The sequence below is a fragment of the Equus przewalskii genome, unplaced genomic scaffold (genome assembly GCF_037783145.1).
Source record: "Equus przewalskii isolate Varuska unplaced genomic scaffold, EquPr2 ChrUn-9, whole genome shotgun sequence".
NCBI classification, from domain to species: Eukaryota; Metazoa; Chordata; class Mammalia; order Perissodactyla; family Equidae; genus Equus; species Equus przewalskii.
Window position 1 is genome coordinate 1,413,053 of NW_027228757.1, and position 12,173 is coordinate 1,425,225.

A 12,173-nucleotide genomic window follows, 5' to 3' on the forward strand; every position below is an offset into this window, starting at 1 on the left:
GCACTGATCGAAAGTCCTAAAGTGAGAAAGTGGGCAAGAGGGAGTGGTCTGTCTGGCTAAAGCAGAGGGGAGAAGGGACTACAGTGAAAGGTCTTGACTGTCAGACAAAGAAATTGGATTTAATTCCATTGACAAAGGGAAGCCACTGAATTTTTTTGTTTTTTTGAGGAGCGCTTGACATCCCATTTGCCTTTTTACTGTAGTCGCAAGTATATCTCATTCCCACCATTAGCTTCTAAACTGCGTGAGGGCTAACACCATGCTCTACCTCTGTATCTCCCACAGTGACTATCACAGTGCTTCACACCTAATAGGTGCTCAACAATTCAATGCTAAATGTATCAGTGAACGAACAAGTGACCCAACTGGATGGAGTAAGGGCAGCAGAAGTGTCAATGCATAAACGGGCAAAGTAAGAATGAAGACGTTTCTCTTCTGAATCCAGAGTGGCTGTTTTGTACGTGTCTAGACTGTGTGTGCTGAAGATGTTCCTTTTGGGTTCAGCTGAGTCTGAGAAACAAGAACACTCACTCTTTGCATCTTTCCAATCCTGGAGAAGTTGCTATAGAAAACAATGCTTTGGAAAGAAATGAAAAGTCCTGCAATGAGCAGGTGTTTCTTGAGTACCTCCTGTGCGCTCAGCATCGCTGTAGGGCCCTTGGATAAGTGTACACTAGAGAAATACACCTAATCAATAAAGTAGTTTTGCAGACCAGAAACAATTAGAAGAAGACACGATACACTGTGGAGCTGTAAAAGAGCAACGTAGTCTGGCAAAGCCAAGGAAGGCTTCCCAGAGGGGATGAGACCAGGACCGGGCCTGAAGGATGGGTTGGATTTGGATAAGGAAAGAGAGGCTGTAGAGCATTTCAGGGAAACCACACACAAAGGCCTGAAGGAGGAGCAGATTGGAGGTGATGTGTAGCATAGTGGTGATTATTCATTCCTGGAGTACCCTCTGTGTGCTCAGCCATGACACTAAGCAATGAAAAACAGACAACCTGTCCTCAAGGAGCTCGAGTCTGGGAGGTGGGGAATGGAAGGACAGATACTAAAACAAATACAGGTGATGTATGTGTATTATTTCACAAGAATGTAACCCAAAGCAAAAACCTTATCTGTCCTGTTCATCACTGTATTCTCAGTACCTAGACAGTGACAAGTACAAATTAGGTGATCAGTAAATGCATACTGGAGGAAGGAACGGTACGATGGAGATAGAGAATAACAGTAATATTGACAGATACCATTTATTGAGCACACACATGTGCCAGGCCGTATGCTAAGAATTTTGCATAGATTATCTTAACTGATCTCCCAATATATATATATATATATTTTTTTTTGAGGAAGTTTAGCCCTGAGCTAACACCTGCTGCCAATCCTCCTCTTTTTGCTGAGGAAGACTGGCCCTGAGCTAACATCTGTGCCCATCTTCCTCTACTTTATATGTGGGACACGTGCCACAGCATGGCTTGCCAAGCAGTGCCATGTCCACACCTGGGATTAGAACCCTGGGCTGCCCAAAGTGGAACGTGCGCACTTAACTGCTGCGCCACCAGGCTGGCCCAATCCCCCAATATTTTGAGAGTACTATAATTATCTCATTTTATAGATTTGGGAACCAAGGCTTTATACAAGTAACACTTGCCTCAAGGTTACCTAACTAGTAAGTGACAGAACTGACACTTAAATTCATGACTGCCTAAATTTTCGGTCCATCCTCTGAACTTAGAGTCTACTCTTCAAAATGCTGTTTTGGGAAGTTTGTCTAGTAGCTGATTGAAAAGTGCAGGGAAAGACCTAAGATAGGGAGACTACTGCAGTAAAAATAGCATATAGTAAGGAGTATGAAATAAAGCAGTTATACGGGGAACGCAGAGGAAAGGATCTAGTTTTTCAGCACCTCAAAGGGCTTCTAAATAAAGCTCAGCGTTTGGTGACTTACTGGATCTAGAGGATGACTAAATTTCTCACCTGGGAATAGCAAGAATGCTGGTAGCCCTGAGAGAAATAGCTTTTCCCTAATTCCTAACTCGACGGTACACTCCAAATAGATGATCCAAATCTCTAGGTTTGCCAGTTCTGCAAAGCACCTAATCAGGTGCCGATCACATACAGTAACGGCAACCCAGCTTGAAAAGCCACGGAAGAGGGCAGAATAAGAAAACCGTGGAGGCCGCACAGACAAGGCGGTTTTAGGACCTCTCGCGTCCAAGAGGCGGGCGGGCACTACAAAGGGAAAGGTGGGGCTTGTTCAAGAACTACAAATCCCAGAAGGCATCGGGCAGACTCCCAAGGTTTCCGGCCAGAGCTTATTTCCGGTCTTTCGGGTGCTGACGTTCTCTTCCGGTCGTGGTGGCCGCCGAAAGGCCCTTGGGCTACCCATGGTGAGTCCAAAGGCTCTGGAGATGCGAGCGGGAGCAGGGGCGTCTCGTGTCCGCACATCACCCAGCGGCTGAGGGTTATCTCGGGGACGGCGGGTACGGGAGAGGGCTCGCCAGCGGGAAGACGTGTAATCTTGACAAGACGGGGGAGGGGGCAGAACGGACGGAGCCCCCGGAGGGACCTAGAAAGGGATGTGGGGGGCGAGGAAGAATTCCGGGGCAAGAATGGAGGGTGGGGTACCGGGGCGTTGGGGAGGACCCCGCGAACACGCGGGGCTATCCCAGTGGAGCTGGGCGGAGGAGGAGAGGAGCAGCGGAAAGGCAGCAGCCAGGGAAAGCTAGAGGCTGCTGGAGATCCGAGATCGGCTGCATTCGGGCACCCTAAGGAAGGCCCTCTTCTGGCCACTTGTTGTCCTCTCATAAGACCCCACCAGTTGGGGAGCGCCCTGGGCCCCTGACAGGAAGAGGGCAACTGATACGCTGGTGCTTAGACCGATTTTCGAGAGCTGCAGAGCAGAGGAGATGGTAGGAGAGTCTCTTGAATGGGTCAGCTCTGGTGGCTTACGGACTCCTCTGTGGAAGGGGCTGCTGCTTTGATAAGATCAGAAGAGCTTGGATAAACTTTGTAGGGGAGGGCTGTCAGGAAGATTCTAGTGATATTTGTATGCTTGGGTTGATCGCTCATTTTGCTTTTTTTCCAAAGATGAGGCTGCTGGCGTTTGCAGTGTTGGCTCTATTTGCTGTCACTCAAGCAGAGGAAGGAGCCAGGCTTTTGGCCTCCAAATCGCTGCTGAACAGATATGCCGTGGAGGGGCGAGACCTGACCTTACAGTACAACATCTACAATGTTGGTTCAAGGTGAGGAGGCCCTGGAGCTGCAGGGGGCCCTTTTCAGGATTCTTAGATTTCCCAGCTGGGAACAGGGACCAGCAGTGTTTTATCTTTGAGAGACAGATATCATGAGTGAGTGATAGACAGCTGGACCCACTTTTGGAAGAGGAGGACCTTGCTACCTAAGCTGCAACAAACCATCTTCCACATTTCTGAGTTGAAAGAGTTTTAGAGCAGGGAAGAAGCAAGAATTGTAGTGAAACAGGGAGAGGAAGATGAGGAGGCAAAAAATGTATGTTCTGTGTTACCTCAGGGGGTTAAAGTTTCAGTTTCCTTTCTTTCGTTAGCCTCTAAGCATTTTTGGTGCCTTTTTTTCATTTTATTCCGTTACTTTTCTCTTCCAAGTGCATCTGGCTTCTCTTCCCCTCCTTACACACACACACACACACACACACACACACACACACACATTCACATGGAGAAATTGAGGCAAGAATGGATTTGGGCCCATTCCTTCCTAGCTACTTGAGTGTTTTGGTGGCTTCTGAGCTATGGAATCCAGTCCTTGACCTAGATTCTTCAGTGCAACAAGCCCAAGTTACTGTGTGACTTGTATCTGTCTTCTGTAGCTCTGATTTTTTTAGGACAAGCAGGCAGGTTTAATTGCTGATTGCTTTAATTTTATATCCATTACTTACTAACCTTTTTTGTTTCCTCTGTTTTCTAGTGCTGCATTAGATGTGGAGTTATCTGATGATTCCTTCCCTCCAGAGGACTTTGGCATCGTCTCTGGAATGCTCAATGTCAAATGGGACCGGATTGCCCCGTATCCTCTTGACACTGGCTGATGGAGCCTGGTGGTGTGGGGAGGGAATGTTGCCAGCAGAAGAGCAGCGTCACTTCCAGCCACCTGGGTGTGCATGGCTGTTCTTCTGTCACCTCTCAGGATAAAAGGGGGCAAGAGAGACTGGGGAAAATTGTGATTTAAGGTAGACCTGAAGAAGGATGTTCCTGAAGTTCAGGTTATAAGGCTCTAAAACATACTGTATTGGGAAGATGTAGACACTTAGAAAGATGTTTGTGACCAGACAAGGACTTTTAAGGTGCTTTTAAAAGAAATTCAGTTGGATGCTAGCGTGGAGGACCTGGGTGACCTCTTAAAGACTCTTCTTATTTGGCACTGGCCCTGTGGCCAAGTGGTTAAGTTCACATGCTCACCTTCACTGGCCCGGGGTTCACCAGTTCAGATGCTGGGCATGGACCTAGCACCACTCATCAAGCCATGCTGTGATGGCATCCCACATAGAAGAACTAGAAGGACTAACAACTAGGATATACAACTATGTACTGGGGCTTTGGGAAAATTAAAAAAAGGAGGAAGATGGGCAACAAATGTTAGCTCAGGGCCAATCTTCCTCACAAAAAGAAAAAAAAGGCTCTTATTCATTGAGTCTTTATTGAGATCTACCACTTATTTCCTCAGTGTTTTGAATTAGATTACTTTTTTCTTCTCCTTGTGAATTAAAGTATATTTAGATTTTCTGGTGAGGGTAAGTGTTCTCTTTGTGTTTCTTGTTTTTGTTTTTATTTTATATTTTCGAGAACCTCCTTCACTTATAGTCAATGAAAGCTCTTCTGTAAGCTTAAGTGACTAATTTTTCATCCATAACACATATTGCTTTGAAAGTTTACTTCAAAAACCTAGAGGGGCCAGCCCAGTGGCATAGTGGTTAGGTTCATGTGCTCCACTTTGGCAGCCTGGGGTTTGCCAGTTTGCAGCCCAGGCGCAGACCTACGCACTGCTTATCAAGCCGTGCTGTGGCAGCATCCCACATATAAAGTAGAAGAAGAGGGCTAATCTTCCTCAAAAAAAACTCCAAAAATCTCGATATTGAGTACAACATGAAAAAACCTCGATATTGAGTACATCATAGACCCCTTAAAACTGGCTAGGAAGACATTATGTTATACCACACACTTCAGGTTTAGGAAGAAGTCTGTATTTATTATTTTTGCAGGTGTGAAGTCACCACATGTGTTGGCAACTCTTTTGTGAATGGTGCGTTTAGTCCACAAGTTGAAAGGTTCTTACAACTTCAGCTTCATCTTTTTCCCATCCTTAACTCTTGGGTCAGTGCCAGCAACGTCTCCCACACCGTGGTCCTGCGCCCTCTCAAGGCTGGTTATTTCAACTTCACCTCAGCAACTATTACTTACCTGGCCCAGGAGGACGGGCCTGTTGTGGTGAGTGGCCCAAACCCTTTGCTGGATGGGGCTCAGATCTGCCTGCCTTTGAAAACTCTTCAGAAAATTTCCAAGGCAGCCGCTAAATTCTGAGGAAGATAAGAAGGACCAGAAACTTGGGATATTGTCCTTAGGAAGGAAGTATGTTTCAAATTATAAAGTCCCAGAATAAAGTAATGAAAATGGATGGGAGGGGAGTACTGTAGCCTTCCCTTCCTCTTCGTTCCTTCTGCTGTGTTTGTAATCTGGAATGTGTCCTTTGCTGTCCAGTTTATTGCTGTCCTTGCCCTTCCAGTCCATTTTCTGTGCCACTGTCAGATTGTTCCCAGTCTCTTCTGTTTCTCTGTCTTGCTCCTGCTTATTGCATCAAGGACAGACTTGTCTGCCTCACATCGCATCTCCTCCGGTAGTCTAGCTGTTCTCTGCCTCTCCAGCTTTCTCGCCCACCCTCCCCACAAAGACCCTCCGTCCTAATTAGGCCAAGCTCCTTCCTGCACTCCCTCCTGACTCTGTGCTAATTCTTTCCACTTTGCCTTTGTTCTCTGTTTGAAGTACCCCACCTCCACTTCATTATCCGAAGCCTTCTCAAGACCCAGTTTGAGCTGCGTCTCCTTCTTGTCTTTGGCTTTTACACTTCGTGTTGCTCCTTCCTGCTCATTCTTTCAGTCAACATTCATTGACTGCATCTGAACTTCTGTAGCTCTTATAGTCTGTGCCACTTGGACATTTAATTATTTTCTGTCTTTAGTAGTTCTCTTTCTTCTGTATAGGTCTTTCCCCTACCACCACCTCCCAATTTAATTATAAACTCCTTGAGGCCAGAATTTTCTCTTAGATTTCTCTCTGTTGCCATATATAATAGAAGCTCAGTGATAAACAGTCTTTTGATTGATTGATGTAAAGGTCAACAGGCATTTATTGAGCCCCTGCAATGTGCTAAACTCTAGGGAATACCAAGAACATTAAGACACTGTCCCAGCCCTCAGGAAGCTTAGGTCGTGCCTTTATAAAGGGCCTGACAGGACCGTTTGCATGGGCTGTAGGCTGCTTAGTGAGTGCACGGTAGGGAAGGGACTCAATGGAGTCCACCATAGAACTAAGAGAAATCGAAGATTCTCTAATGTTCAGGACACTGTCTGAATTTTCTTTTTTTATAAACCACATGGAATCATATTCTTGTAATCGTAGTTACATTTTCTCATCTTGTGTCATTTCTGCTTTCAGAACCAACTTTAGGACTCTTTGGTTCTACCTGGTACTTGATGGGTTAAAGACAAAGTCAACGGCTCAACCGCCGCTTTAGAACAAAGTTGTTTGCGGTGTGCTCCAAACTCTTGGCCACCTCTCCAAGACCAAGGAATGTGGGCCAGACTCCGCCCCTCCTCTAGTAATGTACATTTGGGTAGGGCTTTATACCTTCCAGAATCCTTCTCATTATTTCGTTTGAGCGTCATGTCAACCTGTGAGGTATAGAAGAGTATTTCCACTTGAGGAATAAGCAAATGATTGCCGAGGGCAAGTCATTCCATTACACACGGGCCCCGCAGAGGGGCCAGTGGTGGTGAGCAGCTCTCTGCAGAGTCTGAGGCTAAGATAGAAGGATTTGGCTTAATTTCAGCTGCATACCTGGCCTACCTCGTCTAGTATGGTCCTCGCGGGTTTCTCAGGTCTCCTGGCTCCTAATTTACTCTTTATAACACACTAAGAGTCACCCAGCTCTCTCTGGTTCAAAAGCTTGTCCTCATCTATTTGAAGCTCCAAGAATCTAGTGCTTAGACTTGGGTTGGTTGGAACTGCCCCTTCTCAGATGAGAAGAATGTGGACTTGCCTTAATGCCCTTTTCTTTTCAGATTGGCTTCACCAGTGCACCTGGACAGGGAGGAATCCTGGCTCAGCGGGAATTTGACAGGAGATTCTCCCCCCATTTTGTAAGCTTTGCGATGTTCTTGCTTATCATTCCCCTGGGATGAGAACACTCTTTTGGCTTGGGACCTCTTGGTCTTCTTGCAAGATTTGTTTAGTTGGTTGGTTCTTGCCATATCTGTTCTGTGGTGTCTGATACAGACAGCCATCAAATATCCTGATTTAACCATGATTAGAGATTTTTGGCAATGAGATCACAACTGTCATAACCAAAAAACTGCCCTTTTTCTCTACTCAGCCTCGAGTAGAGCCCCATCATAGAATCTTGGGTCTATTTTGAGGTTTAAAAGAATATCTGTGGGGCCAACCCCGTGACCAAGTGGTTAAGTTCACGTGCTCCGCTTCAGTGGCCCAGGGTTTCACCGATTCAAATCCTGGGCGTGGACATGGCACCGCTCATTAGGCCATGTTGAGGCGGTGTCCCACATGCCACAACTAGAAGGACCCACAACTAAAATATGCAACTATATACTGGGGGGATTTGGGGAGAAAAAGCAGGAAAAAAAGATTGGCAACAATTGTTAGCTCAGGTGCCAATCTTTAAAAAAAAGAATATCTGCTTAGATTCAGAGAATCGTAGAGCATCGGGAAGCTTAAGTGGAAACTTTGCCACGGTCTAGAGTAGGAGGGAGATTTCTTTTTTTGCTGAGGAAGATTTGCCCTGAGCTAACATCCATGCCAATCTGCCTCTATGTTTTAGTATGTGTGCCACCAGCACAGCATGACTGCTAACAGAGGGGTGTAGGTCTGCGCCCAGGAACTGAACCCAGGCTGCTGAAGTGGAGCACACTGAATTTAACCACTGGACCACAGGGCTGGCCTTAGGAGAGAATTTTAAGATTTGCCTGAAGTCCTGAATAAGGAAATTCCTTTAGGAGGTTCCTAATTATGTGCTCAGTTCTGTGCTTTGCTTTGGGAAAACAAGGGTGAATCCTCAGACACAGTTTATTCTATTAGAGATCTTATGGGCACTCAGAACAAGTCAAGGGGGGAGAAAGAGTGCTGTGATAGAGATCATATCCAAGGTGCTGGAGGAGCATTCAGCAGGAATGTCTGATGGTCTTTGAGAGTCAGGGAGGGTTTTCTGGAGGAGGAGAAGTTTAACCAGTCAAAGAGGAGGTAAGGGGGGCCGGCCCAGTGGCCTAGTGGTTAAGTTCCGCATGCTTTGCTTTGGTGGCCTGGGTTTAGTTCCCGAGCACAGACCTACACCACTCGTGAGCAGCCATGCTGTGGCCGTGACCCACATACAAAATAGAGGAAGATTGGTACAGATGTTAGCTCAGGGTGAATCTTCCTCAGCAAAAAAAAGAAGATAAGGAAGGGCAGGTGTCCTAGGAAGAAGGAGTAGCTCAGAAGTGAGAAAAAGCATGGTGCAGTCCAGGAATGGCAAGTGGTTTAGCAAGGCTGGAGGGCAGAATGTGAAGTGGAAGAATGAGAGGGGGCTGGAAGTATAAGCAGGGGTTAGATCACAGGAGGCCTGGCTGTCAGGGCAAGACCTGGGCATCTCTCTCCTCAAAGATTGTCCAGGAGAGAGGACCTTCTCTTCTAGGCTGAGTTGGGTCAGGTGAGGCCTTTGGCTTCACTGCTTGAAAGATAGATTGGTCTTTAGAGAGCAATTCTGTGTCAGGAGTAGGCAGAGAGGAGCCTTCCTGCCTAGGTCCTGCTTCAGATTTGGCCTGGGCTGCTCCACGTGTCATTGGACCCCTTCCTTCTTGGTCCTCTCCTGTGCCCTAATCCAGACTTCTAAGCAAGGTCTCTGTTGTCTTCCACAGCTGGACTGGGCAGCCTTCGGGGTCATGACACTCCCCTCCATCGGCATCCCACTGCTGTTGTGGTACTCCAGCAAGAGGAAATATGACACTCCCAAAACCAAGAAGAACTGAGTGGAGCTTCCACAGCCCTCCCTTCCCAAGAAATCCAGGTGCTTTCCAGACTCCAAAGGGTATCTCAAATGCAGTCGCTTCTCCCTTAGCCCTTGGCCGCCTTCTGGATCCTGCCCTGCTGTCAGCCAGACTGAGGGACCAGGCCTGGGAGTCTGTGAGAGCCTCCGTGGGTCCATCGTGAAGCCATACAAACAGGAACGCCTTCAGCAACAGCCTTGAGCCTAGAGGGACCTCAGGTGCACCACTGAGTGCCACAGGGTGTATTGCTGGCCTGTGAACTCTTTCAGGGGTCCAGGAGGGGGCACTTCAGAGACTACCTGACACCACCCCCATTGCCTGCCCTCCCCTGTCAGAAGAGGGTGGAAGATAAAATGAAAGCTGTGGGACTCTTGGAGGCTACGCAGTCTCTGTTCTGGGTTAGGGAAGCGCTTACCAAAAGGGGTTTTCTAATAAAAACAAATGCCACAATGACTTGTCTGTTTTCCTGTCACCTGGGTGAGCCCAGGTTGTTGTCGGAGCTCAGGCCCTGAGCACCCCGGCTCCTGGGCAGGCAAGCTGAACTCCTGCCTAGTTGCTGTGGGGGTTGTGGGTCCTGTTCCCACAGAGATACCTGCCCCCTTTTGAAGCCCTTTGCTTCCATCCCCTATTTCTCTCTCTCTTCTCGCCAGTCCCCACCCATTGCCCGAAGCCTCCCTGGCCTGTCAGCTCCTCTGCACAGCTGGAGGAGACGGTGGGAAAGAGGTCTGCAGATGAGCGGCCATTCTCATACCCCAGGAGACTTTTGGTCTGATTTATTTACTGATTGTTCTGGCAAAGCTATCTCTTACCCCTGATTCTAGCCCTTCCTCTAAGAACTAACTTTTCTGGAGCTTGAATTTATTTTTAATGCCCCTGCTTTGAGCTCAGGTTGGGCAGAAGAGCCTGGATCCCCTGAACCATTACCTAAGCAGGGCCTGTAGAAAGGCGGTAGTTTTTGCTGTAGCAGCAGTGGAGAGAAGCCGCTCTTAGCTGACTCTGTCCAACCCAGGAATGCCGTGGTCCGAGAACAGCCTCCCAGGCAGGAGGGAGACCCAACAAACACCCGCTTTGTTCCTGCCACCAAGTTTCCCAGTGTAGATTCTCTGGGGGGGGCGGGGGGGGGGGCTGCTCAACCGGTTTAACCTTTCCTTCGCCCAGCAGTTGGAGCCTCTGGGGCCCAGGAAGGATGAAAAGGACATGGAGACAACGGGAGAATCCAAATGGAGTAGCCCTCCGCCAGCTCACATCGGTCTTTCAGGGGCTGCACCTCGGAGACCCCGGGACTGGCCAGGTCAGAGGGCGAGGAGGATATATTTGCCCTTGTTCACTGTACTCCTGGTGGGACCTGGGACTTGCTCAGGAGAGTAGGCACAAAAGCGATGGGTCAGAAGCTTGGGCTTGAGAACAAGTGTAGAGAAGGGAAAGGGAGCTGGTTTGATCTGTATTGTCTTGCTCTCTAGGACTATGAAATGTTAGTCTTTGGAGGAGGGAACACACATTTTTCATCTGTGTAGTCTCCACTGAAAACAGAATGAGGAGTTAACCTGGCGGAGGAGGAGTTCTGGTTTAGAGGACAGGATAAACTTCATAACTCTGGAAGGTAACAGAGGATTTCTTCCTCAGTCTGAATTCTGGGAGGGACTCCTTTCCTGAAAGCTGGGGCAATCCACCTTTCCTTGGAGGACTCAGCACTCTGTGTCCTGGCCCTTGTTATGGAGGAGACGGGTAGGGAGGGGGACCCAGGCCTGACACAGGTGACAAGAGAAGCGTTCTGAAGGCACTTAGTGTCACAGGCACCTTGAAAAAAGGCCAAAACCAGAAGCTTCATCTCTCAAAAGATCAACTTCCTTGGAGGTAGGGGTGGAATTTGAACCTCCCTTAAGTAGTGGAGTTGGAGAATATAAAAGCCTCTAAAATCTATAGACAGACTTACCCGGAATAATTGGCCTTAGGATTGAGCCCTCTGAACTTCTTGAGTTAATTTATTGGGAGGATGAGTATCAGAGCACAGCTCTCCACTCTAACGGAAACCCCCCTGGGGAGGTGTAGACCCTCATCTTGGGTTGTCTGGAGGTCTGTCAGGGAGAGGGAACGTAAGCACCGGTCCCACAGCCTTCCTGGAAATTGGGTACCAAAACTGAGGGGCTTAGGGGCCAGCCCCGTGGTTGAGTGGTTAAGTTCACACACTCTACTTCGGCGGCCCAGGGTTCACCAGTTCGGATCCTGGGCACAGACTTACACACCACTCATCAAGCCATGCTGTGGAGGCATCCCACATAGAAGAATTAGAATGACCTGCAACTAGGATATACAACTATGTGCTGGGGAGAAAAAAAAAAAAAGAGAAAGATTGGCAACAGATGTTAGCTCAGGACCAATCTTCCTCAAAAAAAAACTGAGCGGCTCCTCCCTAAAAGGCAATATAGATAGTAACCCAGCTGCCTACGTGTTCCGGGTCCCCTCCACCCCCTGGAAACCAGCCGTCTATCCCTCCCACATTGTCCAAACTTCCAGCTGGCAGCTGCACACCCACACACCCAGCCACGGTACCAGGAGGAGCCAGGTGCCCAGTGTCCACCCACTTCACGTACTGGGCTTTGGGGCTCTACCTGAAGAAAGTCAATGGGAAAGGAATCTGAATTTCCAAGAAACTGGAAGAAATCCAGTGGTTCAGGAAGTTATAAAGCTTAATCCCTTCAGAGAGCAGGAGCAGCTCAGGGTGCTGGAGGCAGCACCGACCACAGACAGAAGCAGCAGTGCTGGGTCCCGGCCCCAACTCCGCCACCAAATGGCTGAATGAGCTCAGGGGAGTCACACTCCCTCTGAGAGCCTGTGTCCTCATCTGGACAATCACGAGATTGTTTAATCAGAGGATTTCTGAGGACCC

The 12,173-nt window shown here is 48.1% G+C and overlaps 2 protein-coding genes across 6 annotated transcripts in view; both read left to right on the top strand.

Moving 5' to 3' along the window:
- Positions 1 to 285: 285 nt before the first annotated feature.
- On the top strand, positions 286 to 9,736 carry SSR2 (signal sequence receptor subunit 2). 4 transcript variants are annotated; one of them, XR_011537042.1, is made up of 6 exons: positions 286 to 2,390; positions 3,091 to 3,245; positions 3,946 to 4,044; positions 5,354 to 5,603; positions 7,313 to 7,390; positions 9,158 to 9,736. XR_011537042.1 is itself a non-coding variant. In XM_008516790.2 (6 exons), exons 1-6 carry the CDS (start codon positions 2,388 to 2,390, stop codon positions 9,266 to 9,268), a joined length of 555 nt encoding a protein of 184 aa, XP_008515012.1. In that variant the 5' UTR covers positions 286 to 2,387; the 3' UTR covers positions 9,269 to 9,736. The 4 variants fall into 4 exon arrangements, 2 of the variants coding, with proteins under 2 accessions (XP_008515012.1, XP_008515014.1); XM_008516790.2 differs by having other exon boundaries at positions 5,354 to 5,462; XR_011537043.1 differs by having other exon boundaries at positions 2,324 to 2,483.
- Positions 9,737 to 10,448: 712 nt separating this feature from the next.
- The window catches only part of ARHGEF2 (Rho/Rac guanine nucleotide exchange factor 2), a 50,500-nt gene continuing 48,775 nt past the window's right edge, over positions 10,449 to 12,173 (top strand). For both annotated transcript variants that reach the window (XM_070608630.1, XM_070608632.1), the window contains exon 1: positions 10,449 to 10,577. In XM_070608630.1, coding sequence (XP_070464731.1) covers positions 10,473 to 10,577 — 105 coding nt within the window. In that variant the 5' untranslated portion in view covers positions 10,449 to 10,472. The remainder of the gene's footprint in view (positions 10,578 to 12,173) is intronic.